The 26,479-nt window shown below is 41.8% G+C and overlaps 1 protein-coding gene and 1 non-coding gene across 2 annotated transcripts in view; one reads left to right on the top strand and one right to left on the bottom strand.

Annotated features, from left to right (window-relative positions):
- Positions 1 to 1,083: 1,083 nt before the first annotated feature.
- LOC129006313 (ribosome biogenesis protein BMS1 homolog) overlaps positions 1,084 to 26,479 on the bottom strand; it is a 45,969-nt gene continuing 20,573 nt past the window's right edge. The window contains 10 exon segments of the mRNA XM_054435860.2: positions 1,084 to 1,618; positions 2,062 to 2,223; positions 8,731 to 8,906; positions 9,251 to 9,398; positions 10,317 to 10,439; positions 11,517 to 11,575; positions 11,821 to 12,001; positions 12,061 to 12,273; positions 14,849 to 15,022; positions 15,666 to 15,739. Of these exon segments, the coding sequence (XP_054291835.1) occupies positions 1,388 to 1,618; positions 2,062 to 2,223; positions 8,731 to 8,906; positions 9,251 to 9,398; positions 10,317 to 10,439; positions 11,517 to 11,575; positions 11,821 to 12,001; positions 12,061 to 12,273; positions 14,849 to 15,022; positions 15,666 to 15,739 (1,541 nt within the window). The 3' untranslated portion in view covers positions 1,084 to 1,387.
- On the top strand, positions 21,659 to 21,762 carry LOC129007019 (small nucleolar RNA U13). Its single transcript, XR_008492199.1, has one exon. It is a non-coding gene; the product is annotated as a small nucleolar RNA U13 (small nucleolar RNA).

Genomic DNA, 26,479 nt, shown 5'->3' on the forward strand with positions numbered 1-26,479 from the left:
TGCACAGATGACACACAAATTCATGAAGTATTCTACATACATATATATATAATTTTTTTTTTTGAAACAGGGTCTTGCCCTGTCGCCCAGGCTGGAGTGCAGTGGTGCTATCATGGCTCACTGCAGCCTCAACCTCCCGAGCTCAAGTGATCCTCCTACCTCAGCCTCCCAAGCAGCTGGAACTACAGGTGTGCACCACCACACCTGGCGAATTTTTTATTTTTTGTAGAGATGAGGTTTTGCCATGTTGCCCAAGTTGGTCTCAAATTCCTGGGTTCAAGTGATCCTCCTCCCTTAGCATCCCAAAGTGCTGGGATTACAGGTTGAGTCACTGTGCCCAGCTGCGTTCCATATTTCTACACACCCACGCGTACATGGAGGAATATATGTTGGGGAAAGTAAAGCTGGGGAAATGTGAATAAAATCAGTGGGCTGTATTGATGTCAACATCCTGATTGTGATATGTGTGAAATGTTACCACTGAGAGAAACTGGGCAAAATATACAACTATATGTGAATCTATGATTACATCGTATAGGATTAGATTCCCCATAACTACATCAACATACAATCATAAAATACATACATCGCCTATGTAATAGTATGATTACTTCAATATAATGTTTAATTTAAAAAAAGGCAATGTAGCTAGGCAGGTATAACGCATGAGCATAATACGGGAAGCCTGTCTCACTGATACATAAGATTTCCTTGGTCTCTGCCCCTGAGACAACAATCTCCTAAGTCTAAAGCTTTAAAAAAGTACTTACTGTTACCTTGTCACTATACTAACATGCAGAACATATGAAATAAGATAGAAAATGTCCACGAGGGCCAGGGATCAAAGGAGCCCATAGATCCCAGGTGCACAGTAGGCTGTACCATCTAGGTTTGCTTGTCACTCAAACAAAAAACACAACAAAAACACTACACACTCTTCTCTAAAATCTTCCATGAGAGCTGAGGGTTCAAGTGAATATTTCTTTCTCTTCTGGAAGACTCCTCATGAAGGTGGTAGCATAAATAATTGTCCACAAAGAATTGTCAGGCATTCATCCCTAATGAAAACTACTAAGCCAAAAGTAACAAAAAATATTTTAATGATATTTCTGTAGGACAAAATAATTAAACTGAGACAGGCAGAGGAAAGTAAGAGAATCCACATAACCACAGCTTACATCACTTTAAATCTCGACAGCCCCAAGTGATGAGAATGAACCCAGCCCAGCAGCCCAGGCTTCTCTGTTCCTCCTCTTGCAGGCACAGTTTGGGTAGAGACATCTCTTGAGCTCTTTCCCACTGACTTGTCATTCACAGGCATTCAAACTGTGATGTTTGAAACTGTCTACCTCCGCAGATCCAGGGACAGTCCCTCCAGTCCAAAGGCTCACTGCAACTGGCCCTCAGCCCCCTTCAAACTGGACTTCTGGTTTCTTCTTTCCTTCTGCCCCTGAATTCGGAAGAGCTTCTTCCTGAGGTCCTTCTGCCGCTTCAGCTTCTCCTCCTCCTCCTTCTGCTTGGCTCTGAAGTGCTCTTTATTGTGCAGGTGCCGCTGCTCCTTGGCCTTCTTCATCTTCTGACTGTGCACCGTACTCAGAGCATCCAGCAGTGCAAGGATCTGACAAGGACAAAAGCCGGTGAGTATCAGAATGCTCTCAGCCACCACACACTCGCATCCTAAGCACTAAGACTAGAGGCAACCCACGATCCAAATGAATATTAACTGCGTGAAAATGCTTCCTGTGCTAGGAAGTCATTGTTGGCATGGAGACACAGGTGTGATCGCATTTTACCTTTACCACCTCTGTTCATCATTCTGTGGACACTGTGTGCAGCTAACCAAGACAGAAGGGTTCCCCAGCCATGTGCCTGTTATCCCCCATGAAAAGCACAGGGCAGAGCAGGACCAGGCAAAGGAAGGGAAATGGACTCTGGCTCTTCCTCTGACTTTAGTTCCAGTGCCCTGAATAACTGAGACTACAGTAGAAACAGGAAGTGTGCTACTGAGAGTGTTCTTTTCCTATCTAAATGCAGCGTGCAGTATGGCATGGGCGACAGTACCTTTCTTTCATGAGGCTCGCGTATGACGGCCGGTCTCCGCCTGTCCTTTGGCACCTTGCCTGCCTTTGCTTGGGTCTTGGGCTTGTTCTTAAATGGCAGGGCCTTCTGCAAGGCTTTTGGAATGTGCAGTGAATTAAAATGTTTCTTTTGCCTCAGGATTGGCTGAAAAGAAAAATAAAGACTGTGACATATTCAAATTATGATCAATGTGCATTTAAAACTTCTGCATAAAATCTTCTCATTGGGTTGACTTTTCCACAAGATCAGTAACACCAGAGTCTGCTGGCCCCGAGAAATCAGGACTCAATCATCTGCCAAATATGAACTGCCTCAGTGGACACCCACAATTCTCAGTAAACAGAGGAACAGAGAGCTTATACTTACAACTCTCCCCCCAAAACCCACTGTGCCCATTTCTATGGTATGGAACTATGGGGTCTCAACAGAACAGATGAATAGATCCCAGTTTCTTTTCATGGAAATTTCAGGCCTTGTCTTTGGGCCACTGAGGTGCTTATTTCCCAGACTAACAAAAATAATCTAGCTTTTTATCTTGACTATCAACCACTCTGGATGTTTTTTTTGTTTGTTTTTTTTGAGATGGAGTCTTGCCTTGTCGCCCAGGCTAGAGAGCAGTGGCGCGATCTTGGCTCACGCAACCTCCACCTCCTGGGTTCAAGCAATTCTCCCGTCTCAGCCTCCCAAGTATCTGGGACTACAGGCGCACACCACCACGCCCAGCTAATTTTTGTATTTTCAGTAGAGATGGGGTTTCACCATGTTGGTCATGCTGGTCTTGAACTCTTGAACTCCTGACCTCAGGTGATCCATCTGCCTTGGCCTCCCAAAGTGCTAGGATTACAGGCATGAGCCACCACAACTGGCCCACTCTGGATTTAAGGACAGTTCTTCCTTCAATCAGCAGCCAAAGAGTCCTGATTCCTGATTCTAATTAAGAAGTTTAACTTGGTATTCTATTTCTGATGGAAGGATGGCTAAAAGAAGGGAGACTCAAACAACAGATGAAGGCAAAATACTATGCACTGAATTTTCAAGGTAATCTTAAATTCTATGTTTAATTGAGATGACCCAAATCCTTTTTTTTTTTTTTTTTTTTTTTTTTATTGAGACGGAGTCTCGCTCTGTCGCCCAGGCTAGAGTGCAGTGGCACGATCTCGGCTCACTGTAACTTCTGCCCCTGGGTTCACGCCATTCTCTTGCCTCAGCCTCCCGAGTAGCTGGGACTACAGGTGCCCGCCACCATGCCTGGCTAATTTTTTGTATTTTTAGTGGAGACGGAGATGACCCAAACTCTTAACCGCCTCATAAATACTGTTAATAAATTGAAAGTTTTGCCCTAGGCTTTTATTAAAGTCAACTATATAGAACAAGTTTCTCCTATCTTGAAATGTATTATTAAAGACATCATCCCCAATAATATTCCATATTCTCTGTTTCGGAGCCCTGATTGTTTTCGAATTCAAGAATTCGGAGACATCTACTTGTTACAAAAGAGTAGAATGGATAATGGGCACCACATCCTGAAGTGTATTTTAATAAAAATTCATGTAAGACGATTCAAAATTTCATTAACTACTTTATATACAAAGAAATGCCTGGGAGATTTCTGTTTCTAGCAGAGTGGCAGACTGATGCCTTGAACAACCCTCTTATTACAAAACTGAATACTCCATATGAAAACAAATCTTTTCAAATGCATTGTTAAGCTGTGAAGAGAATAACAACAGTTCTAAGAAACCAAAATCTAAATGAAAACACAAGTCCAGGCAGGCACTGAAAACCTAAAATGAAAAAAAACAAAAACCGAAGAGGCCAATTGTCGGCAAGCATGTGGAACAGCAGGAACTCTTTAAACTGCTGCTGGTGGTGGAGGCCAAGCCGCTGTGCTCCCAGAACACGACACAGAAGCCTCCACACTGAAGCAGAGCACAGGTGCCCTGGAATCTCCACCCTACCCAGGGATCCTCCAGCAGAAGTGTGTGTGCCCCTGCATACCTGCAAGTCCCATATCCAGACCTTAGTGTTAAGGGCCGTGGGATAACGGCCAAAAATAGGAAATCATTTTACCCATCAATGGATAAATGGTGACACAGTCATATAATGGAACTCAACAATGACAATAAATCAATGTCTGCCATAGACAAGAACATGGATGTGTTCCGTAATACTCAACCAAAGAAGCCAGGCTAAATAGAATGTGCTGTATTTTATAAAAGTCAAAATCAGGCAGAACAAATCTACGTCAGGAACTGGGAAAGTAGCTATTTTGTGGGTTGGGGAGGCAGTGCCTGGGAGAGGCCACAGGGCGAGGCTACTGCTTGGTCCAGGGTGTGGCAGCTGGTGTGCTACAGTTCATCTAGCTGCACACTTATGATTTGAGCACTCTTCCGTATGTACATTAACATTTCAATAAAAAGCTTATTAAAACATCAAAACTTTCAGAAAAATCCACATTGCTTTAATAGAAATTAGCACATTAATGTTTTAAAAATACATGTATATGGTGGGGAAAAAAATAGTTCAAAAGAGTACCCAGTGAAAAGTTTAAGAGGGAGTGACGCCAGCAAGGGGCCGATCAATAGCCCCTTGCGCTCATCCCCTGACAAAGACAGCCAAAGCAGCAAAAAACTATATTTTGATGAAAGTCACTAAAGGAGAGCCCCAGAGTGCATCAAGGAGTAGCAGAAATCCAGTAGAGCACAGAAAACTAGGATGGTCACATAAAGGAGAGAAGGAAACATCTGCCCCCCACCACCCATCCCCCAGAGGGATCAGCCTGAAGCAGAGGGGATGTCTCCCTGCGGGAATAAGGAAGCAAGAGGGGCCCAGCAGCCCCAGCACTCCCCTCAGAGAAGGAACTGACATTGTGCCCCACCCCCATGGACCAGCTGCTGCTGCAACATGCCCTCCCGGACCTGGAACCACTTCGGGAGCATGTCCCACCCAGGGTGAGCAGCCACCACATCCTTCTTCCATCCTCAGGCTTTGCTGCTCTATATCACCCCCACCTAGTGGCCCACCACCCCTGAGCTGCTGTTACACTGTCTTAGGCCATTTCGTGTGGCTATAACAGAATACCTGAGAATCGGTAACTTATTTTATAAAAAAGGTTTATTTGGCTCACCCTGCTTGTGTCTGAAAAGTCTGAGATCGGGCAGCACATCTGGCGAGGGTCTTGTGCTGCTTCATCTCATGGGGAAAGTGGAAGGGGAAACAGGTGTATGCAAGGGGCTCACATGGCAAGAGAGGAAACACGAGAGTCTAGGAAGCTGAACTCACTCTGATAACAATCCACTCCTGGTAACTAATCCAGTCCCATGAAAAGGCATTAATCTATTCATAAAGGATGCCCTGTGACCCAAATACCTCCCACTAGGCCCCACCTCCCACACCACCATATTTGGAATCAAATTTCAACATAAGTGCTGGTGGGAACAAACGATGTCCACATCACAGCATACACCCCACCCTGCAGGGCCATGCTGCCGTGCCCCTCCCCTCCCAGCTGCCATTGCACCCTGCCCCTTGGAGCCTGAGCTGACTTGGTGCCCTGCTTTCCAGGGAATCAGTGCCTTGGCCAGTCTCAGCAGTCACACCCCCCACCGCACGAGAGCTGAAGCACTGTCCTGCTTCACAGGGAATCAGTGTCTTGGCTGAGCTGAGCAGCCACACCTGCCAGGGATGAGCCAACATGGCTCCCCCACATCCCAGGAAAACGGCATTGGTTGAACTGGGGTACCTTGCCCTTCAGGACAAACAACTGTAGAACCCTGCTTCCTTGGAACTGGACTAGCCCTGGAGAATCTGAGTTGCCCAGGCACCTGCCTCCCCAGGGAGAGAAGTAGTTGCTGCACTGGTCCCTGCCCCCGAGGGCCCAAGCCACAGTAGTGCTCCATCATTCTGGGGTCCTTGTTGATGCTACGCCTGGCCTCGCAGAGACTGAGATGCTGCTGTGTCCCACCACTGTAGGGTCCAGAGTCACTATCATGTCACTCCCATGTCCAGAGTCACTCCCATCCTCTGGGAATTTACTTCTTAAACTCTTTGCAAAAATAGAGCAAGAGGAAATAATTCCAAACACATTTTACCAGGCCAGTATCACCTTAATACCTAAGCCAAACCAAAACACACACACACACACACACACACACACACACACACACATATACACACACACACACATACACACACACAAAACAAACAAAAACTACAGGTCAGCTTCTCCAATAAACACTGATGCAAACATCCTAAAAAAATTTTAGCAAATAGAATTCAACAACACATCAAAAACATCATACATCGTGTTTAAGTGGGATTTATCCCTGGCATGCAAGGCTGGTTTAACATATGTAAATCAATCAATGTGATATATCACATTAACAAAATGAAAGATAAAACGACATGGTCACCTCAATTGATGCAGAAAAAGCATTTAACAAAGTTTAGCAACCTTTCTTGATAAAACCTCTTAATAGTTTATGTATAGAAGGAAAGTTCCTCAACATAATAAAGACCATTTATGAAAAACCCACAGTCTACATCATAGTTAGTGGGGAACAACTAAAAGCTTTTCCACTAAGATTGAATACAAGATAGGGATGGCCAGCCTCATCACTTTTATTCAATAGAGTACTTGCAAGAGCAATCAGATGAGGAAAAAACGGCAACTAAACTAAAGAAGTAAAATTATCTCTATTTGCAGATGACAAGATCCTTTAAGTAAAAAACTCCAAAGATTCTACAAAAAAGTGTGAAAACTACTAAATCAATTCAGTTAAGCTGCAAGGTATAAACTCAACATATAAAAATCAGTTGCATTTCTGTATACAAATAACCTAGCTGACAAAGAAATCAAGAAAATAATCTCATTTACAATAGCATCAAAGAAAAACAAAAACTTAGGAATAAACTTAACCAAGAAGGTGAGAGATGTGTACACTTGAAAACCATAAAACAGTGATGAAAGAAATTTAGACATGAACAAATGGAAAGGCATCCTGTGTTTATGGATCAGAAGAATTAATATTGTTAAAATGTTCACACTACCCAAAGCAAATATACAGATTTAACACAATCCTCATCAAAGTTCTGATGGCATTCTTCACAGAACAGAATAAAACAATCCTGGCCAGGCGCAGTGGCTCACGCCTGTAATTCCACCACTTTGGGAGACCGCAGCGGGCGGATCATGAGGTCAGGAGTTGGAGACCAGCCCAGCAAACATAGTGAAACCCTGTCTCTACTAAAACCACAAAAATTGGCTGGGCGTAGCGGCACGTGCCTGTAGTCCCAGCTACTTGGGAGGCTGAGGCAGGAGAATTGCTTGAATCCAGGAGGCAGAGGTTTCAGTGAGCCGAGATTATGCCACTGCACTCCAGCTTGGGCGACAGAGTGAGACTTTGCCTCAGAAAAAAAGAAAATAAAAGAAAGAACAATCCTGAAACTCACATGGAACCACAAAAAACCCCAAACAGCCAAGAGATTACTGTGAAAGAAAAAGTTGGAGGCATCACACCTCTTGATTTAAAATTATATTACAAAGCTATAGTAATCAAAACAGTATGGTGCTGGCATAAAAACAAAAAAATAGACCAATGGAATAGAACTGAGACCTTTGAAATAAATCCAAACATATACTGTCAACTAATTTTTGACAAGGGCAAACAAGACAACACAATGGTAAAAAAAGACAGTCTCTTCAATAATAGTGCTGGGAAAACTGGATTTTCACATGCAAAAGAATAAAATTGGGCCCTGATCATACACCATACACAAAAATCAACTCAAAACAGATACAAGACCCAAGACCCAAATAAGACCTGAAACCATAAAACTCCTACAAGAAAACATAGGGGGAAAGCCTCTTGACATTGGCCTTAGCAATAATTTTTTGGATATCGCACCACAAGCCAGGCTACAAATGTAAACATAAACAAGGAGGACTGCATCAAACTAAAAAGCTTCTGCACAGCAAAGGAACAACCAACAAAATGAAAAGGGAACCTACAGACTGGAGGAAATATTTGCAAACCACATATCTGATAAAGTGTTAATATCCAAAAATCAGTAAAGAACTCTTACAACTTAATAGCAGAAAAACAACCCAGTTGAAAAATGGGCCAAATAGGAAATGACCAATAGGAAATGGGGAGATGTATATTAAAATAATACAAAGCAGCAGACATGTAGGATGAACAAGTTAGAGATCTAGTGTATATCATGAGGGCTATAGTTAATAAAAATGTATTGTCTTTGGGATTTTTGTTAAATAAGTAGATTTTAGCTGTTCCTGTTACACACAAAAAAATCTAACTATGTGAGATGGTAGCTATGTTAATTTGCTTCACTATAGTAACAGTTTACTATCTATATGTATCCTTTAAGATCATGTGGTCAACCTCAAATATATAAAATAAAATTTATTTTAAAAAAGAAAAGTTTGTCTTCAATCCAGAAAGAACCACTATTACCATTTTTTGGTGTTCCATTCCAAAATATTCCACAAATATACAATTGTTCAATCAAATTTAACATTAGACGTTATACTTGAACATTCAAAGCACGTAAGAAATTATAGAAAAGTGTCTGGGTGACTCCCTGTCTGTAGAGCACAGGCTTCATCTCCACTAACACACATGCGACCAGTACCTTATACAGAGAGTCCTTGTTCGCCTTTAGTCTGACGCCATGGGCGAGCCTGAGTTGGCCCATTGTCCGCATTCCTGACCAGGTGTCTTTCTCACCCACTGGTTTCAACAAAGATGTTACTGGGTTATAGAAGGCTGGGATGGAAACAGGATACCAAGTTCGCATGAAGACAATATCTGAAAAGAGAAGTGATTTACTTTAACATTTTCAAAAGAAGATTCATATCCATATTGTGAAGAAACAAAGAATAAAACCTTCACTCCAAACTTCTCTACCTGGCTGCAAAGTATCTGAAGGGAAAGCTCGCTACGGAAACTATTCTCATAGATCACAGAACTGTTACTGGGTGTGGCCAGGGGACTGCAGACACAAAGCGAACGGGCACACCGCATAAGACCGGGAGATCTAAGGCTGGATCTGCTCAACTCTCTAGAGACCTGACTCCAGCCTCTCGTCACACTGGCTAGAAGTCAAGCATGAATGGTAACACCCTGCCCTGAACACTACTCAAGACACTCACCGCTCATCAGCAGCTTATCCTCAAAGCTGGCTCGGAAAGCTCCTTCTGGAGCTCGGAGTGCTTTCTTGATCTGCCCCCTTATCCCACTGACAGTTCAAATCACAGCACCTTCAAATTTGGCCACTTCCAAGGCAGAATTAAACATTCCCTACAGGTATAGCAAGATAAAAACACACACACACAAAATCATATACTTTATGCTTTACTTCTTACTTCAAACATACATCCTTGATTAAAGAACAAAAACAACTCACTGAAGGGTGATAAAATAATCAAAATGTATTTGCCCCTGAAAGTGGAATTACTACCTCAAAAAGAATACAACTCTTTCATTTTCCCCAAAATAATCATGTCAGTTCATGGGCATGCTCATCACTGCTGTCTGTGTGGAAGAGAAGATCGAAGAGGGATTTACTGGACTGAACTGGCCTAGGCAGTCTTTGCTGGCATCTCTCAGACTGGACTGCAGCCCAGATCCTTTTACTCAGGTACATGCACTTAGAACATGAAAACAGTAAGATAAACGCTGGTGGTATTATTACCTTATATTGCAAGAATATTTTATGGCTTTCTAACTCTGTGTTTTCAATAGAAACATCCCCACTAATGAAATTCTGAATAAATGCTGCTCAAACCAACCTCCCCAAATACTGAAAAACAGTACATCCGTTTCTCTGTACCCTTGCCAAGTTGTCTGCAAATGCTTTGTCGATTTTTCTACTGAATGGTTAGACAAACTTGTGATTTTTTTCCCTTTCTTAACACAAATAAAAAAAGTAGGAAACAAAACCCAGTGGATAAAATGACATATTTTCAATATGAGTTCTGTGGCAGTCTCACATGGAAGTTATGAGTAACAGCCTCAATTCCTAAATAGCTGTTTTACCACTGCTTTTTAGAGCATATTTAAGTAACACAGAATATAAAGGAGCAAACAAAATATGAAGTTTATAAAAGATTTCAAACACTTTTCTAAAAATATGAGGCCCATATTTTAAAGGTATTTCATTCCTTTTCTCAAACAATATGGACATTTATAAATATGAGAATATATAGATATACAGACCTTAATAAATGAAGTGTTCTTGAAAATTTTATATGGAAAACCAGTTAGCTTTAATTTCTTCACAATTTTTATGGATTTATCCAGATCAAGAACAACTCCTGTGGCAGCTATCCGAAAATCAGGCTAACAGGAACCCCAAAATTTGAAAATAGGAATAATATCAGCAAGAGAAAAACTTCAATTCTATGTGACACAATAAATTACCAAAGTCAATTTTACTTACAATTAGCTAAGAAAAACAAGAGAGACCATCTGAACTTGCAACCCAGTGGTTTGACAAAAGCAATCCAAAACTTTAAAGTTGGTAAGCCAAACTAACAAGGGTGACTTGAGGCCGGGCACAGTGGCTCATATCTGTAATCCCAGCACTTTGGGAGGCCAAGGCAGATGGATCACCTGAGGTCAGAAGTTCAAGACCAGTCTGACCAACATGGCAAAATCCCATCTCTACTAAAAATACAAAAATTAGCTCAGCATGATGGTGCACACCTGTAATCCCAGCTACTCGGGAGGCTGAGGCAGGAGAACCGCTTAAACCCAGGAGGCAGAGGTTGCAGTGAGCCAAGATCGTGCCACTGCACTCCAGCCTGGATGACAGAGTGAGACTCTGTCTCCAAAATTAAAAAAAAAAAAAAGGGCGACTTGAGTACTTTCCTGAGAGTGATTTCAGAGGAATGTAATTTCACTATAATGATTTATTTGCGATGAAATGGAAAAGAAAAATACAGTTGCAATGTTTAGGAAATTAAAATTTGGACCTCCAGGGCAGATTCCACCTGCTCATTATTCTGCTTTCTTCTCTGTTAAATGGGACCAATAAACCCTGCCCTGTCTGACTGGTCAAATGAAAATGGAGTGAACAGACTGCTACCCCAGCACGGCTGCAGGGAGTCTCTGATGGCTCCTTACAACCTCATATAGTGCTTAGCACATGGTGAGTACTGCTTAAGTACTTGCTTAGATAAATAAATGCGAAAGATGCACAAAAATAGGAAATGTACCATTATAATTCTTCCACCTCCCCTCCTCTAATCCCACACCCTACTGAAAAGGATGTAGGAAGATTAAAAGCAAAGGGATATTTACTTTATATTAATAAAAATGAGTAATTTTCAACTTAAAGTCTCATGTACATAATAACCCACACTCAGGATATATTTGTCAAACCAATCTGTAAAAGAAATCATCCAAGATAGTTACCATTATGCCACTGACAGACTGTATTGCCAAGAAACCAGTTCCCTGTAGAGTGATAGGGCCTTAAAGGAAAAGGAAAAAAAGAAATATAGCAAACCACAAATTTTAGATTCTAATTTAACATACTGGATATGGACATTTAGATTTGGATACAGATTTACATATATACTCCAAACCACCTCCCTGCTCCCAGAAAAGAGAAAAACCTTAGGAGTGGAATTTTATGAAAGAAAAGCACAAAGCTATAATAACGCAGCCTGTAAGGTTTAATCTCAGCAATAGGCAAGTTATTGTAATCATATTTTACCCCAAAAGGCTGCTCCGCTATGCATGTGCTGTGGGGTATACTTTAGAAGCCTTTGTCTTCCATTGTGGTCTTCGATATAATACAGTGGGATGGTCTGAAACCTCCTCCACCCTACAGAAAATATGACTGGATCTCGGGACTTGAGGATTTTCTTATACCAGCGATGTTTCTTCAGACACATCTGAGGGGATGAGAGGGTAAGACGATTGATGGAGGGGAAATCCACAGAGCCTCAGGCACCAAATATGCAGTAAAGGGACCCATCTGCACGTAGCCAACATTTCCCTCACTGTTGCCCAAGCCACCCAGGATAATGGGGTAATGGGGGTCAAAGTTCTGCACAAATTCACAGGGAACATTTTCAATCTCAACGCGGACGTACATCCCAGGTCGAAAACCCTCATACTGAACTCTGGCTTCATCATCTTGATCTTCAAATTCTGCGCGATTCAGCTGTACATGACGGGGAAAAAAAAACCCTGCATGCTGTTATCTGTAATAAACATAAGATTAACATGAACAAATAAGCAATTTCTAAGTAAAGGAACTGTGGACAGAATTATGTAGGCTTTATCCTATTAAAAATACTACACATTTGGCTGGGTACAGTGGCTCACGCCTGTAATCCCAGCACTTTGGGAGGCCGAGGCGGGCAGATCACATGAGGTCAGGAGTTTGAAACCAGCCTCACCAACATGGTGAAACCCCGTCTCTACTAAAAATACCAAAATCAGCTGGGCATGGTGGTGCGTGCCTGTAGTCCCAGCTACTCAGGAGGCAGAGGTGAGAGAATAGCATGAACCCGGGAGACGGAGGTTGCAGTGAGTCGAGATCGTGCCACTGCACTCCAGCCTGGGCAATAGAGCGAGATTCCATCTCAAAAAACAAAAAACAAAAAACAAAAAACCTACACATTTTACCTCTACAGTCTACTCAGAATATGTCCCAACTGTTTTCTTCTCTCCTGCTCCAAGGGACAGCAAATGTAGATAACTGTGGAGCCCTGCGTGCCCGAACACTGGAAACGTCCCCAGTCCACACCTTCTTTCCTTCCTTTCCGAACAATTCTTTCACACTTTTTATGTAATTGTAACTAATTACAATTACATAATATTTAAAATGCAGTTCCTCAATCACACTAGTCACACTGGAAGTGGTTCATATCAACCTGCAGCCAGTGTTACAATATTGGGAAGCACTGACGTGCATCTTGATGATCACAGAAAGTTCTATGGGCAGCTCAGGCACAGATGATTTGTCCATGCCTCTACTCAGGGCCACACATCACTTGCTCACTAGACACCATCCACTCTTCCTGGACTTTATTCCAACAGCTCTTCCCTCTGTTCTCTCTCTTATCTCAAAAGTGGAACCTTTTGATTCCACTTCTTCCACCAACAACTGCTTCATTTCTCTGCTTCTCTCTGCAGCAAAACCTCACAAAAGTTTTCTGCAGTTGCAGCCTCCAGTTCCTCTGCTCCCATTCTCCTACATCCATGAAAATTGGTGCTTGCCAAGATCGCTGAAGGCCTCCACGCTGAAGGACTCCTCCAGTGGTCAACTCTGCCTTCACCGTAGTTAACATGGCAGCGGGATCTGAACAATGCTTCGCCTCCGTGTACAACTGGCCTCCTGCGTGCCTGCATGCTCACACTGCTTCTCCCTCCTAGGCACTGCTCAGGACTCACGGCCACAATCGCCCCATCTTGCCCATGCCAGTCTTGCTCCTCCCACTCACTCTGCACTCACTCCCCGGCCACCTCACAGCGTGAAGTGGCATCTACATGCTGAGGGCTGTACATCTAAGTCCCTGGCCAGACCTCTCTCCAGACCTGACACTCCGCTTGTCTGCATGATACCCAGCCGAACCAAACATCATCTTCCCAAAACTGCATCTGCAGAGGGTTTCCTATCCAACTTACAACAACCCATCCTTCCAGGAACTTCCAGTCGCCATCCTCATTTCCTCTCACACACCCCACATTCAGTCCACCAGGAAATCCTACTGACCCAGCTTCCAAATAAAGTCTATCTGGGTTTGACTCTTTGTCTCATCTCCACTGCCAGCCATCTGGTTTGTGCCACCCGACTGATCTCTTGGCAGAGTGATCTGATTACCTGAATGTCTCTCCTCTGCTCAAAACCTTCCAAGGACTCCCATTTCAGAGTGAAACATTCAGTCTTTTCCAATGGCCCACAAGGCTCTAGGTAATTTTAAATTGTAAATGGTGTGAAGTAAAAACTTCAGAGTTAGCTTAGTCATGCCTTTCAAAGGTCAACACAGACTAGCAACCACTAAGCTAATGCCTAATCAGGAAATAGTCCTCTGACTAGATGAAGACCCAGGATGAAACTACGTTTCACAAATCATATACCTAATCTGTTCCAGCTTACACAGGCACTCCTGGCTTCACTAACAAGACGCAACTCAGATGCTCACCATCAACTGTACCCACGTTTCTGTGTCTGTCTCCTTCAGAGTGAGATCACCGCCTCCAGCAACCTGCTCAGCATCCCCAGGCAGGAGGGCCATACCATCTCCCTTTATTTCCACATCTGACCTTATACTCCACATGTCCTTCTGAACTCTGACCAGGATGAGTTTTCAGAGCACTTCCCCTGGGAGCTCTGGTGTGTCCATAAGCCACAAGGGCCACTGATCACCTGCCATTCAAATCAGGGAGCAGCGAACGGAATAGGCCGCCAATGCTTGCACTGAAATGAACACACTGTCTCAGATCACTACATTGTAAAAGTAGAGACCATCTCAAAAGGAGAGACCATGTCTCAGTCATTTCTGTTTCCTAATTCTTGTTACAAAATAGGTATGGATCTTTTTCTGGTGACCTTCTGACTGCAGAAACAATGAGCTCACTGCATGAATAAACACACTCACATGCATCTCTACCCAGGAGTCCAAATGAAAGGCACAGAAGCAGGATAGGAAGCAGGGACCCAAACAAAGTCAGGGATTCCTGTGCTATATGATAGTCTTGACAAGGGGCTGAGAGGAACTGAGGTTTCTCACCTGTGCTTGTTTCTGCATTTCTCCTTTAAGATCATCAAAATATGTGCTTTCTCCTTCATCATATTCTGCATCAAACATCTTCAATTTTCTCTTCTTATCCAAATGCTTTTTCTTGGCACTTTCTTCTTCATCGGGGTCAATTTCTTCCTTAACTTCTTTCTCTATATCTTCATTCTTAAATTTCCAGAAGAAAAAATTCTGTGTATGTTTATGAAGGTCTTTTCTTTAAACATTAGATTTTTAAAAGTTCTATTTAAACAAAAATCTTAGCAAAAATCTGTTATCATTATCAATAAAACAAAACAAAACACAACACAACCTTTGTCTCTGAATAACATGGTACTGCTACAGGAAATGGTTACATCTGCATTACAATTAGCTGCTATTCCTTAAGCTGGCTGGGAACACAAACTAGAATAAAAATAACAAACGTGTCCCTCACCCAGATGCTCCCAGACCCTGTTCTAAAGAAATATTAGGGAGAACAGGGACTTCACTCTTTTAAACGACACTTATTTAAAAAAAGGAGAATGATGGCAATGGTTGAATGTAAGTCCAAGAAGCTAAGACTTCTGTGAGTGAAAAATCACAGTGGACTTGGCAAATGACTACGGCAAGAAACGATAGTAACTGTCATCCAAAACTTAACAAGTAAACAAGAAAGCTTCTCTTTGGTCCCCACATCCCCATCCTTTAGGAAGGAATCTATCCATCCAGTCTGCAATCTTCACACATCACAAGTAAGATTTACATTTCTCAATTTAGGCCTCTCTCAGAACACAATGACCAAGAACAGCCAGCTACGACAAAGTCATACCTGAGTATTGGGGCCTGATTTTCCCTTGTGCACGTCCCCCGTTTCCAAGTCTTCAAAGTCACCGTAGAGCTCCTCTGGGAAAAGAACGCCCAAAGGCTGCTCTGTGAGCCAGGCATGCATGTGCTGCTGGCCCCACCCACCACAGGCCCACAGTATGCTCCACGTTCCAAGCCTCATTCTCACTGTTCCTGTCACTACACACACAGGCAAAACTTTGCACTAGGGAATGCTTTGTAAAACAGTTCATATTTCATCATCTGTTTAGGTAAACTAAATGGACCCAATCCACATTTCCGCACTTCACGTCAAAATCCCAATCTCAATTTTTCCAGTATACATAATGGACACTCTTTTGTTTTTGTTCTTTTTTTTGGAGATGGAGTCTCACTCTGTCACCCAAGCTGGAGTGCAGTGGCACGATCTCAGCTCACTGCAACCTCCGCCTCCCGGGTTCAAGCAATTCTACTGCCTCAGTCTCCCGAGTAGCTGGGATTATAGGCACCTGCCACCAAGCCTGGCTAATTTTTGTATTTTTAGTAAAGATGAGATTTCACCAGTTGGCCAGGCTGGTCTCGAACTCCTGACCTCGTGATCTGCCCTCCTCAGCCTCCCAAAGTGCTGGGATTACAGGCATGAGCCACCGCACCTGGCCAATGGACACTCTTTATGAAAGACACAGAGGTCTATGTGTGTCCCCCAAACGAATAGTTCAAAGGATGAATAGAAAAGCCCCACGCTGATATCAGCACATGTGAAAAGGAGTCTCAATGTAAGTTCAACACAACACAATTGTGTAACACACCTAGGGGAAATTTTAGATTATATAAAACATAGCATTTAGATTAAGAGTAGAGCCCCAAACCCACCAAACCCATGGGAAGAGCTTATTCACTCATTCATTCCTTCATTTGTTTTTGGAGCTCTGGGCTCAATTATAGTTCCCACTCTTAAAAGAAATAGACAAGTAAGGCTGGGTGCAGTGGCTCACGCCTGTAAACCCAGCACTTTGGGGGCCCGGGAGGCAGAGGTTGCAGTGAGCCATAACTGCGTCAATGAACTGCAGCCTGGGTGACAGAGTGAGACCCTGTCTCAAAAAAAGGAAAATAAAAGAAATAGGCAAGTTAAAACTCATTTGGGAGAGCAATGTTTACAAGGCTATTAAAACATTTTCACATAAGGGCCAAAGAACCAGTAGAAGTTATAATAGATAGGAAGCTCCCATTTGTAATAAAAGCAAAAAAGGACAAAATAGGAATAAACCTAACAAGAAATGCACCGGAACTTTATTTTTTTAAAAAAGAAGAAAAGCTTTAATATGCTACCAAAGGACAAAAGGAATAGCATCACCACCAACACTCACAAGTGCTCTCCACACCAGGCACTGCGTTAAGTACTTTCCTTGACTTAACCACATTCTTCAACCCAAGGAAGTAGGTGTTGTAAACATTATCTACTGAATAATGATATGTCCTCATTTGAAAAGAAAGACTCGACATCACAAATACACCAATTCTCCCTTTAGCACAGTTACAACCCGAAACCACCATTAAGGATTTCTGGTCTAGAGAAGAAAACACATTATACCCTCCTAAGAAATAATAGACAGGAGGTGATCAATGGAGAATTCTGAAAGGTGGAAAGAAAAAGGCTGCTGAGGGACTCTAGGACTAGGGAATGCATAGTGGCCAGGTGTCTCCCTGGACCTCATCCAATAGGAAGTTGACCAGGCCCAGAGTTTCCCAATTCCCAACGTAGCAATAGAAGGCAACCCAGGCAAACTCAGTCCCCCCAGATCAAAGGAAATCTTCCCCACAACAAGAAAACCAGCTCCACACACCAAGACAACCACCATTCCCCACCCACCTAGCTGCAGCAGGTGGCCCAGCCTGGGGCAGCTCCCGTTTCCTCAGCTGGGCAACTGCAGGGACTGGTGGGAGAGTCCCAGTGATATATATAAGCCAAACAGACCAATAACACCATGAAGCCTCTGAAATTAAATTGCTATTGGAATCACAGCCCACAAAGTAGACCAGGACCTACAGACTAACACAAACTAGGAGGACTGCCTGCAAAAATAAAAAAATTACATAGGCAGATGTTGGAACAATCTGACTCATCACTTATAACAGTCAGTATAAAAATGCTTCAGCAAGCAACTACAAATCCTATGGCAACAAACAAAGAACTGAAAATGTCAGCAAAGAAACTGAAGAAGAATCAAATGGAAATTACAGAAATATAAAATACAGTAACAGAAATTAAAAAAAAATCTATCTAGATGGGCTCTATTGAGTAAAAGTAGAGACGACAGAGGAGAGAATCAGAGAAGCTGAAACCTGATCAACAGAATTCACCCAGTCTAAACAATAGAGAGAAAATAACCTGAAAACAAATGAACAGACCTGCACGGACCTGTGGGACAATAACAAAAAACCCGACATTTATGTTATCTGAGACCCACAGGAGACCAGAGCTGCGAAAGCATGCAAATAACTAATTCCTGACGTTTCCCACATTTAGTGAAAGATATAAACTTACAGATTCAAGAAGCTGAGCAAACCTCAAAGTATACAAAAAGAAAGCAACACTGATTAAACTTTCAAAACTAAAAACAAAGACCAAAAATGGCAGAATGCCTGTAGGGACATGCCAACTCAAATGCCATGGAGGCCAGAAGGAAGTGGCACAACATTTTCAAGTGCTTAAAAAAAAACCAACCAAACAAACAAAAAAACTGTTGGCTGCAAATTCTATATCCCATGAAACTACCCTTCAGAAATGAAGAGAGAAATAAAGGCATTATCAGAGGAAGCGAATATAGGAATTTGTCTCTGGTAAATTTAGAAATGCTAAAAAGTGGCTACAGAAATATGTTCTGTCATTTCCACAATACAAAAATTAAAACAAAAAAATCAAAATAAAAAAATGGCTACAGAAAGTTCTTATGCAGAAGGGATGAATATGGGACTACAGGAGGAGGGACAAAGGAAAGACCAGAAATGTGGATACATACATGAGACAATCCGCAGTTCTTAAAATCACATTTGACGACTGAAACAAAAACCATACCACCACCTAATACTCAAGCCAGTGATTCATACAAGCGGAAAAGGTAAAGAGACATAAATGCAAGGCAGGTCTCCACACTTTGAAGTGGTAAATACTGGCACCAGTAGACTACTATATTACAATACGCATATTGTAACATCCAGGCAAACACTTCAAGACTATACAAACAGATACACGCAACAACATTATAAAGAAATAGATCAAGATGGAGGGAAAGAAGAAGGAAACAAAAAAGCAAATAATAAAAACATCAGACATAAGCAATTATGTAACAATAAGCACCTTAAATAAATGTAAATGGTCTAAATAAACCAAAAGACAGATGGATGGAGAGCCTATAATAAACACATGGCCCAACGAAATACTGTTCATAAGAAACTTCAAACTCACTTAAGGACGTAAGTAGGCTGAAAGTAAAAGAATGGAGAAAGATATCCTATGTAATCATTAATTTTTTAAGGAAGCAGGAGTGAATATATTAATATCTCATGAAGTAGACTTCAAGAAAAATAATTTACCAGAGCTGGAGAGGGTCTTCGCTGAATTTTAAGATCTAAAATTTCCTATGCTGCCTTGACATCTTTGAGCCTCACAGGGCCCAAAAGGCCTAGCCGTGGGTTTTCCTGTTTCTACCAGACACCCCCTACCCTGCCACCCAGCAGGAAAGGCTCCCCACCTGGCTAGTTCTTTTATCAGCCAGAACAGTTGCACCTCAGCCTAAGAAGTTTCACTTCACCTGTCTGCCAGCCCATGAATTTATTCAAACAAGCCAACTGCATTCCCCCTTAGGAACCATTGGTCATTGTGTACTCTTGTTACTACCAAGCCTGCCTGCTTCCTCAGCCCCCAGCCCTCACTCCGCTACAGAGTATGGTGCCCATCTGACCCTGCGTGGCATGCAGTGTCCTCCTCTGAGCTGTGGATATATGTGACTAAAACACTGCTGTCAATCTCATCCATCCACGCCAGGTGTCGTGTTCAGCCATCTCCTACACTTAAGGGCAGGGACCCCTCCTTCACCAATGGGGTGAAAAGGAAGTGACCATAACAACTGCTTAATGACAAAAGGATTAACCCACCAAGAAGACATCTACTTCAACATCCTCCTCTCAGCAACTGTTAAAACTAGGCAGAGGCCGGGCACAGTGGCTCATGCCTGTAATCCCAGCACTCTGGGAGACAAAGACAAAGGATAGCTTGAGGCCAGGAGTTCAAGCCTGGGCAACATAGCAAGGCTTCGTCTCTCCAAAATATTTTAAATTTAGCCAGGTGTAGCGGCACACACCTATAGTACCAGCTACTCAGGAGGTTAAGCCAGGAGAACTGCTTGAGCCTAGGAGGTCAAGGCTACAGTGAGTCATGTTCGTGCTACCGCACTCTAGCGTAAGTGACAGAGTGAAACTAGGCAGAAAAGGAGCAAGGATTTACAAAAGATCTGAACAGTCAACCAGCAAAATCTGACATCCGTATAACACCCTACTCTCCAACAGCAAAATACACACATTTTTAAAGCCAATAGAAATCTATCAAGATGAAGTACATTTGGGGCAATAAAAGAAATCACAGCAAATCTAAAATAATTCAAATCGTAAGAATATGTTCTCAGAACACAGTGTAATCAAGCTAGAAATCTATAATAGAAAATCGGGAAACTCTCTAAATACTTGATAATTAAAACAACATATTTATAAATAATGCATGGGCCAAAAAGAAGTCCCAAAGGAAATATGAATGAAAATACAACACATAAACATTTGTGGGGTACAGCTCAGCAGTACTGAGAAGGAAATTTAAACACTAAATGCTCACATTAGAAATGAGAAAAGATAAACCAATAACCTAAGAAATTTCAAAAAGAACAAAATAAACCCCAAACAAGCAGAAGAATAGAAATAATAAGGGGCAGAAATTGGCCGGGTGCAGTGGCTCACGCCTGTATTCCCAGCACTTTGGGAGGCCAAGGCAGGTGGATCAACTGAGGTTGGGAGCTTGAGAACAGCCTGACCAACACGGAGAAACCCTGTCTCTACTAAAAATACAAAAAATTAGCTGTGCGTGGAGGCGCATGCCTGTAATCCCAGCTACTTGGGAAGCTGAGGCAGGAGAATCACTTGAACCCGGAAGTGGAGGTTGCGGGGAGCCAAGAACGTGCCATTGCACTCCAGCCTGGGCAACAAGAGTGAAATTCAGTCTCAAAAAAAAATAATAATAATAAATAAAGGGCAGAAATCAATAACACTGAAAACAGAAAAACAGAGAAAATCAATGAAACAAAAAGCTGGTCATTTGAATAGAATCAACAAAATTAATAAATTTTACGACAAAGATAAAAACAGAGAAGACACAAACCAACAACATCACGAATAAAACAGGGGTTATCAAAAAGGGTCCCACAGCCGTTAAAGAGTATTAAGCAAATACTCTAAACATCACCCTCAGACTACCCAAGCTGGTCTCTTCAAGAAGGCACTCAGTGCAACTTCCACTTCCCTAACAGGACTTGAAACACCTTGAAAATCATAAACTACCAAAATTCAGGCAAGATGAAATAGATAATCTGAATCGTCCTATAACCATTAAAGAAATAAAATTTGTAATTAAGAGCTTCTGGAACAAGAAATCTCCAGGCCCAGATGGTTTCACTGGAGAATTACACCAAATATGTAAAGAATTCATCCCAATTCTATGCAAACTCTTCCAGAAAACAGAATAGGGAACACTTTGCAACTCATTTTATGAGGCTAGTATTATCCCAATACCAAAACCAGATGAAGACAGTACCCCCACAAAAAGAAAAAACAAAACAAAACAAAAAAAACCCACAGACCAGTATCTCTCATGAATGCAAAAAGTCCTCAACAAAGTACTATCAAATGGAATCCAACAACACATAAAAAGATTTGTATAAAAATTTTCATATGGTGATCTTTTCATAGTTCATAAGTGTGATGACTGGGTATTCATGCATGTATGTGGGATATGCCACCCTTGACCCTTGTTACAACATTAGCACGTTAACCATCTGACATGAAAAGAAAAAACAAAACAAAAAAACACACACATTTCCATATGTTGTATTTTCATTTTCATTCATGATCAAGTGAGAGTTATTCCAGGTATGCAAGTCTGCTTCAATATTCAAAAAATGAATCAGGCCAGGTGCAGTGGCTCCTGCCTGTAAACCTAATGCTTAGGAGGCTGAAGTGGGAGGATCCCTTGAAGCCAAGAGTTCCCTTGAAGCCAAGACCAGCCTGGGCAACACAGTAAGACCTGGCTCTACAAAAAAAAAAAAAAAATATTAGCCAGGCATGATAGCACACACTTGTAGTCCTAGCTACATGGCAGGTGGAGGCAGGAGGATCACTGGAGCATAGGAGGTCGATGCTGTGGTGAGCCATGATCGCACCACTGCACTCCAGCCTGGGTGACAGAGGAAGACCGTGTCTCAAAAAATAAAAGGATCAGTGTAATCTATATCAAAAGAGTAAAGAATGAAACCCATATCCAGATGATCATATCAACTGACACAAAAAGGCATTAGACAAAATTCAACATCCAATCATGATAGTAAATAAATAACAGTGACAAGATTGGGAACAACACAGGAAGTCCACTCTCAGCACTCTTACTCCACATTGTACTAAAAGTCCAGTCACTGAATTAAGGCAGAAAATTTTAAAACAGAAAGAAGGCCAGGCATGGTCACTCACGCCTATAATCCCAGCACTCTGGGAGGCTGAGGCAGGCAGATCACTGGAGTTCAGGAGTTTGAGACCAGCCTGAGCAACATAGTGAGACCCCATCTCTACCCCCAAGAAATTTAATTAAAAAAAGAAAAGAAGGAAAAGCCATACAGGTTGAAAAGAAAGAAATAACACTGTCTCTATGTTTTCTACACAACTGTCTGTGTAGACAATCCCAGGCAATCTACAAAGACAAAACAAAACAAAACCCTCCTACAACTAATAAGTGAGTTTAGCGGGACAAAAGGGAAACAAAAGAAAATCAATCAAAATCAAATACTTAGGTCTAAACTTATCAAAACATATTCCCAACTGGTATGCCGAAAATCATAATACTGAGGAAAGAGATAAAAACTAAAATAAATAAATATACTGTGTTCATCTATTTTAATATTCAAAATAGAAAAAGATTATCCCCCCAAACTGATCTATAGGTTTAATGCAATCCCTATCAAAATCCCAGCTAAGTTGTTGTAGACACAAACAAGTTTATTCTAAAATTTATAGGGAAAGTCACAAGCCTTGGGATAGCTTAACCAATCTTGAAAAACAAGAATAAAGTAAGAGGAGTCACTCTACTCAACATTAACACTCACTATAAAGCTACAGGAACGTAGACAGCAAGAGTGGTACTGGCCAAGGGATTGACATGTGAAGTCAATGGAACACAAGAGAACCCAGAAACAGATTCACAGAAAGACGCTCAACTAATTTTTTACAAAAGTCAAAAGCAATTCAATACAATAAATGGTGCTAGAAAAATTATACAACCGCAGGTGAATATATAAACCTTGAGCTAAGCCTCCTATCTCATAAAATGAAAAAATCAAAATAGATCCTGGGTGTAAAGAGAAAACAAAAAATACTATAAAAAACTGGTAAATTGGATTTCATCAAAAATAAAAACTTTTGGCCCAACACAGTGGCTCACGCCTGTAATCCCAACACTTTGGGAGGCTGAGGCGGGCAGATCACGAGGTCAGGAGATGGAGACCATCCTGGTGAACACTGTGAAACCCCGTCTCTATTAAAAATACAAAAAAATTAGCCAGGTGTGGTGGTGGGCGCCTGTAGTCCCAGCTACTCGGGAGGCTGAGGCAGGAGAATGGTGTGAACCCGGGGGGCGGAGCTTGCAGTGAGTGGAGATCGCGCCACTGCACTCCAGCCTGCGCAACAGAGCAAGACTCTGTCTCAAAAAAATAATAATAATAATAAAAAATAAAAACTAAAAACGTTTGCTCTGTGAAAGGCCCCATTAAGAAAATGAAAACTACAGACTAGGAGAAAGTATCTGCAAATCACACATCCGATGATGCAGTTAAACATATAATGAACTCACAGTACCCAACCCAACCCAATTTTTAAAAGTGCAAAAAAAAGACATCCCCAGACATTTTTTATCTGTATAGAAGATATAAAAATGCAAATAAACACATGAAAAAATGCTCACCATTATTAGCCACTGGGGAAGTACATCTTAAAACCACAATGAAATATCATATACCTATTAGAATAGCTAGAATAAACAACAGTGAGAACACCACACATTGGCAAGGATGTAAAGAAATTGGATCACTCACATAATTGCTAGTAGAAACAACAAATGGCCCAACTACTCTGGCAGTCTCCTATGAAACTGTGCAATTACCATATGACCCAGCAATTGCATTATTGGGCATTTATTTCCCAGAAAAATGGGAAGTGCATATTTACACAAAAACTTGTATACAAGTGTTCATAGTAGCTCCATTCTAATAGTCAAAAATTGAAAACAGGCCAGGAGTTCAAGACCAGCCTAAGCAACACAGCAAGATCCTGTCTCTACAAAACAAACAAACAAACAAATAAAAAAATATTAGCCAGGCACGGTGGTGCATGCCTGTAGTCCCAGCTCCTTGGGGGTGCTGATGTGGGAAGATCACTTGAGCCTAGGAGGTCAAGGCTGCAGTGAGCCAATATCACACCACTGCACCCCAGACTGGGCATCAGAGCAAGACCCTGTCTGAAAACAAAACAAAACAAAACAAACTGAAAACAACCCAGCTTGATCTTGGATGAATGGTTAAACAAACCGGTACATCCATACAATCGAGCACTACTCAGCAATAAAAAGGAATGACCTATGGTACACGCACCAACTTGAATGGATCTCCAGGAAATTATGCTGAGGAAAAAAAGCCCCTCACAAAAGGTTATAGACTATGATTCTGTTTATTTAACATTCTTGAAGATGACAAAATTGTAGAAACAGAAAACACATTATGGTTCACAAGGGAAGGAACTGGGGGCTGGGGAACAGTAGGGGCGTGGGTGTGTTTATAAAACAGCAATACAAGCAATCCTTGTGATGGAGCTGCTCCATATCTTAACTGTTGGTAGACACACAAACCTACACATGTGATAAAAGAGCACAGAAGTATAGACACACACACACCTAAAACACACACACACACACACACATAAATGAAACTGGAGAAATCTACATAGGATCAGCAGATTGTATCAATGTCGGCATCCAGGCTGTGACCTTGTATTACAGTACACATAGTATACATAGTACATATATACACAGATACTGCTATAGTACAAGATACAGGAGATCTCTCTGTATTCGTTCTTTTTTTTTTCTCTGTATTTGTTCTTACAAGTGCATGTCAATCTACAATTACCTCAAACTTAAAAGTTTAATTAGGAAAAAACACACCACAAACTTTTCTTTTGGAAATAGAAAAGGTGATTTTTTTTTTTTCTTTTTTTCCTGAGACGGAGTCTCGCGCTGTCGCCCAGGCTGGAGTACAGTGGCGCGATCTCAGCTTACTGCAACCTCTGCCTTCCGGGTTCAAGCAATTCTCCTGCCTCAGCCTCCTGAGTAGCTAGGATTACGGGCGTGTGCCACCACGCTCGGCTAATTTTTGTATTTTTAGTAGAGATGGGGTTTCACCATGTTGGCCAGGCTGGTCTCAAACTCCTGACCTCATGATCCGCCCACCTCAGCCTCCCAAAGTGCTAGGATTATAGGCGTGAACCACTGCGCCCGGCCAGAAAAGGTGATTCTTAAGTTCACTTGGAAAATAAGCAAAATCAGGACAAAGCAAGGATGTTTACTTTGACTTCTAATCCACACTGTCCTGGAAGTTTAAACCAGGGCAGTAAGGCAAGAAAAATTAAGTCATCCAGATAGGAAAGAAAGAAAGTAAAACCACCGGGATCTATCTCAGCCTTTCTGTAGATAAAGAGTTTCCTGCTTGGCTCCCAGAACCATCCTGCACAGAAACTGGGGGAACCATATGAGATTGGACCAAGGTGAAAGGTCAAAGCAGAATTGGAAGCCCAGGCTTTATTGTGCAGAACAGGAGAAAAAGCAGCATAAAAGAAACAGAATCCTTGGGATAGTAAGAAGTATTTACTTAGAAAACCATGAATACTGTTTAGTCAAAGTTTACCCCTCCCCTCCAAACACACACTTGAGGTCAGGAGTTTGAGACTAGCCTGGCCAACCTGGTGAAACCCCATCTCTACTAAAAATAAAAAAACTAGCCAGGCGTGATAGTGGCTGCCTGTAATCTCAGCTACTTGCGAGGCTGGGGCATGAGAATTGCTTGAACCTGGAAGGCAGAGGCTGCGGTGAGCTGAGATCAAGCCACTGCACTCCAGCCTGGGTGACAGAGCGAGACTCTGTCTCAAAAAAACAACTAACAAGTAATTTAGCAAGATTGCAGGATACAAGATCAATTAAAAAAAAAAATCAACTGCGTTTCTTGTATATTAGCCATACATAAATACGACTTGATATGAAAATAAATTGTTGAGAGTTGTATAAGACCTGTATCCTGAAAACCTTGCTGAGAGAAATTAAAGAAAAAGATAAATGGAGAGTTACTATGTTCATAGATCAGAAAACTCAATGTGGTTAAGATGGCAATTTTCCCAAATTGTTTACAAGTTCCATGAAATCCCAATCAAAATTGCAGTGGGCTTTTTTATAGCAATTGACATGCTCAT

Source organism: Pongo pygmaeus, chromosome 8, assembly GCF_028885625.2.
Source record: "Pongo pygmaeus isolate AG05252 chromosome 8, NHGRI_mPonPyg2-v2.0_pri, whole genome shotgun sequence".
NCBI classification, from domain to species: domain Eukaryota; kingdom Metazoa; phylum Chordata; class Mammalia; order Primates; family Hominidae; genus Pongo; species Pongo pygmaeus.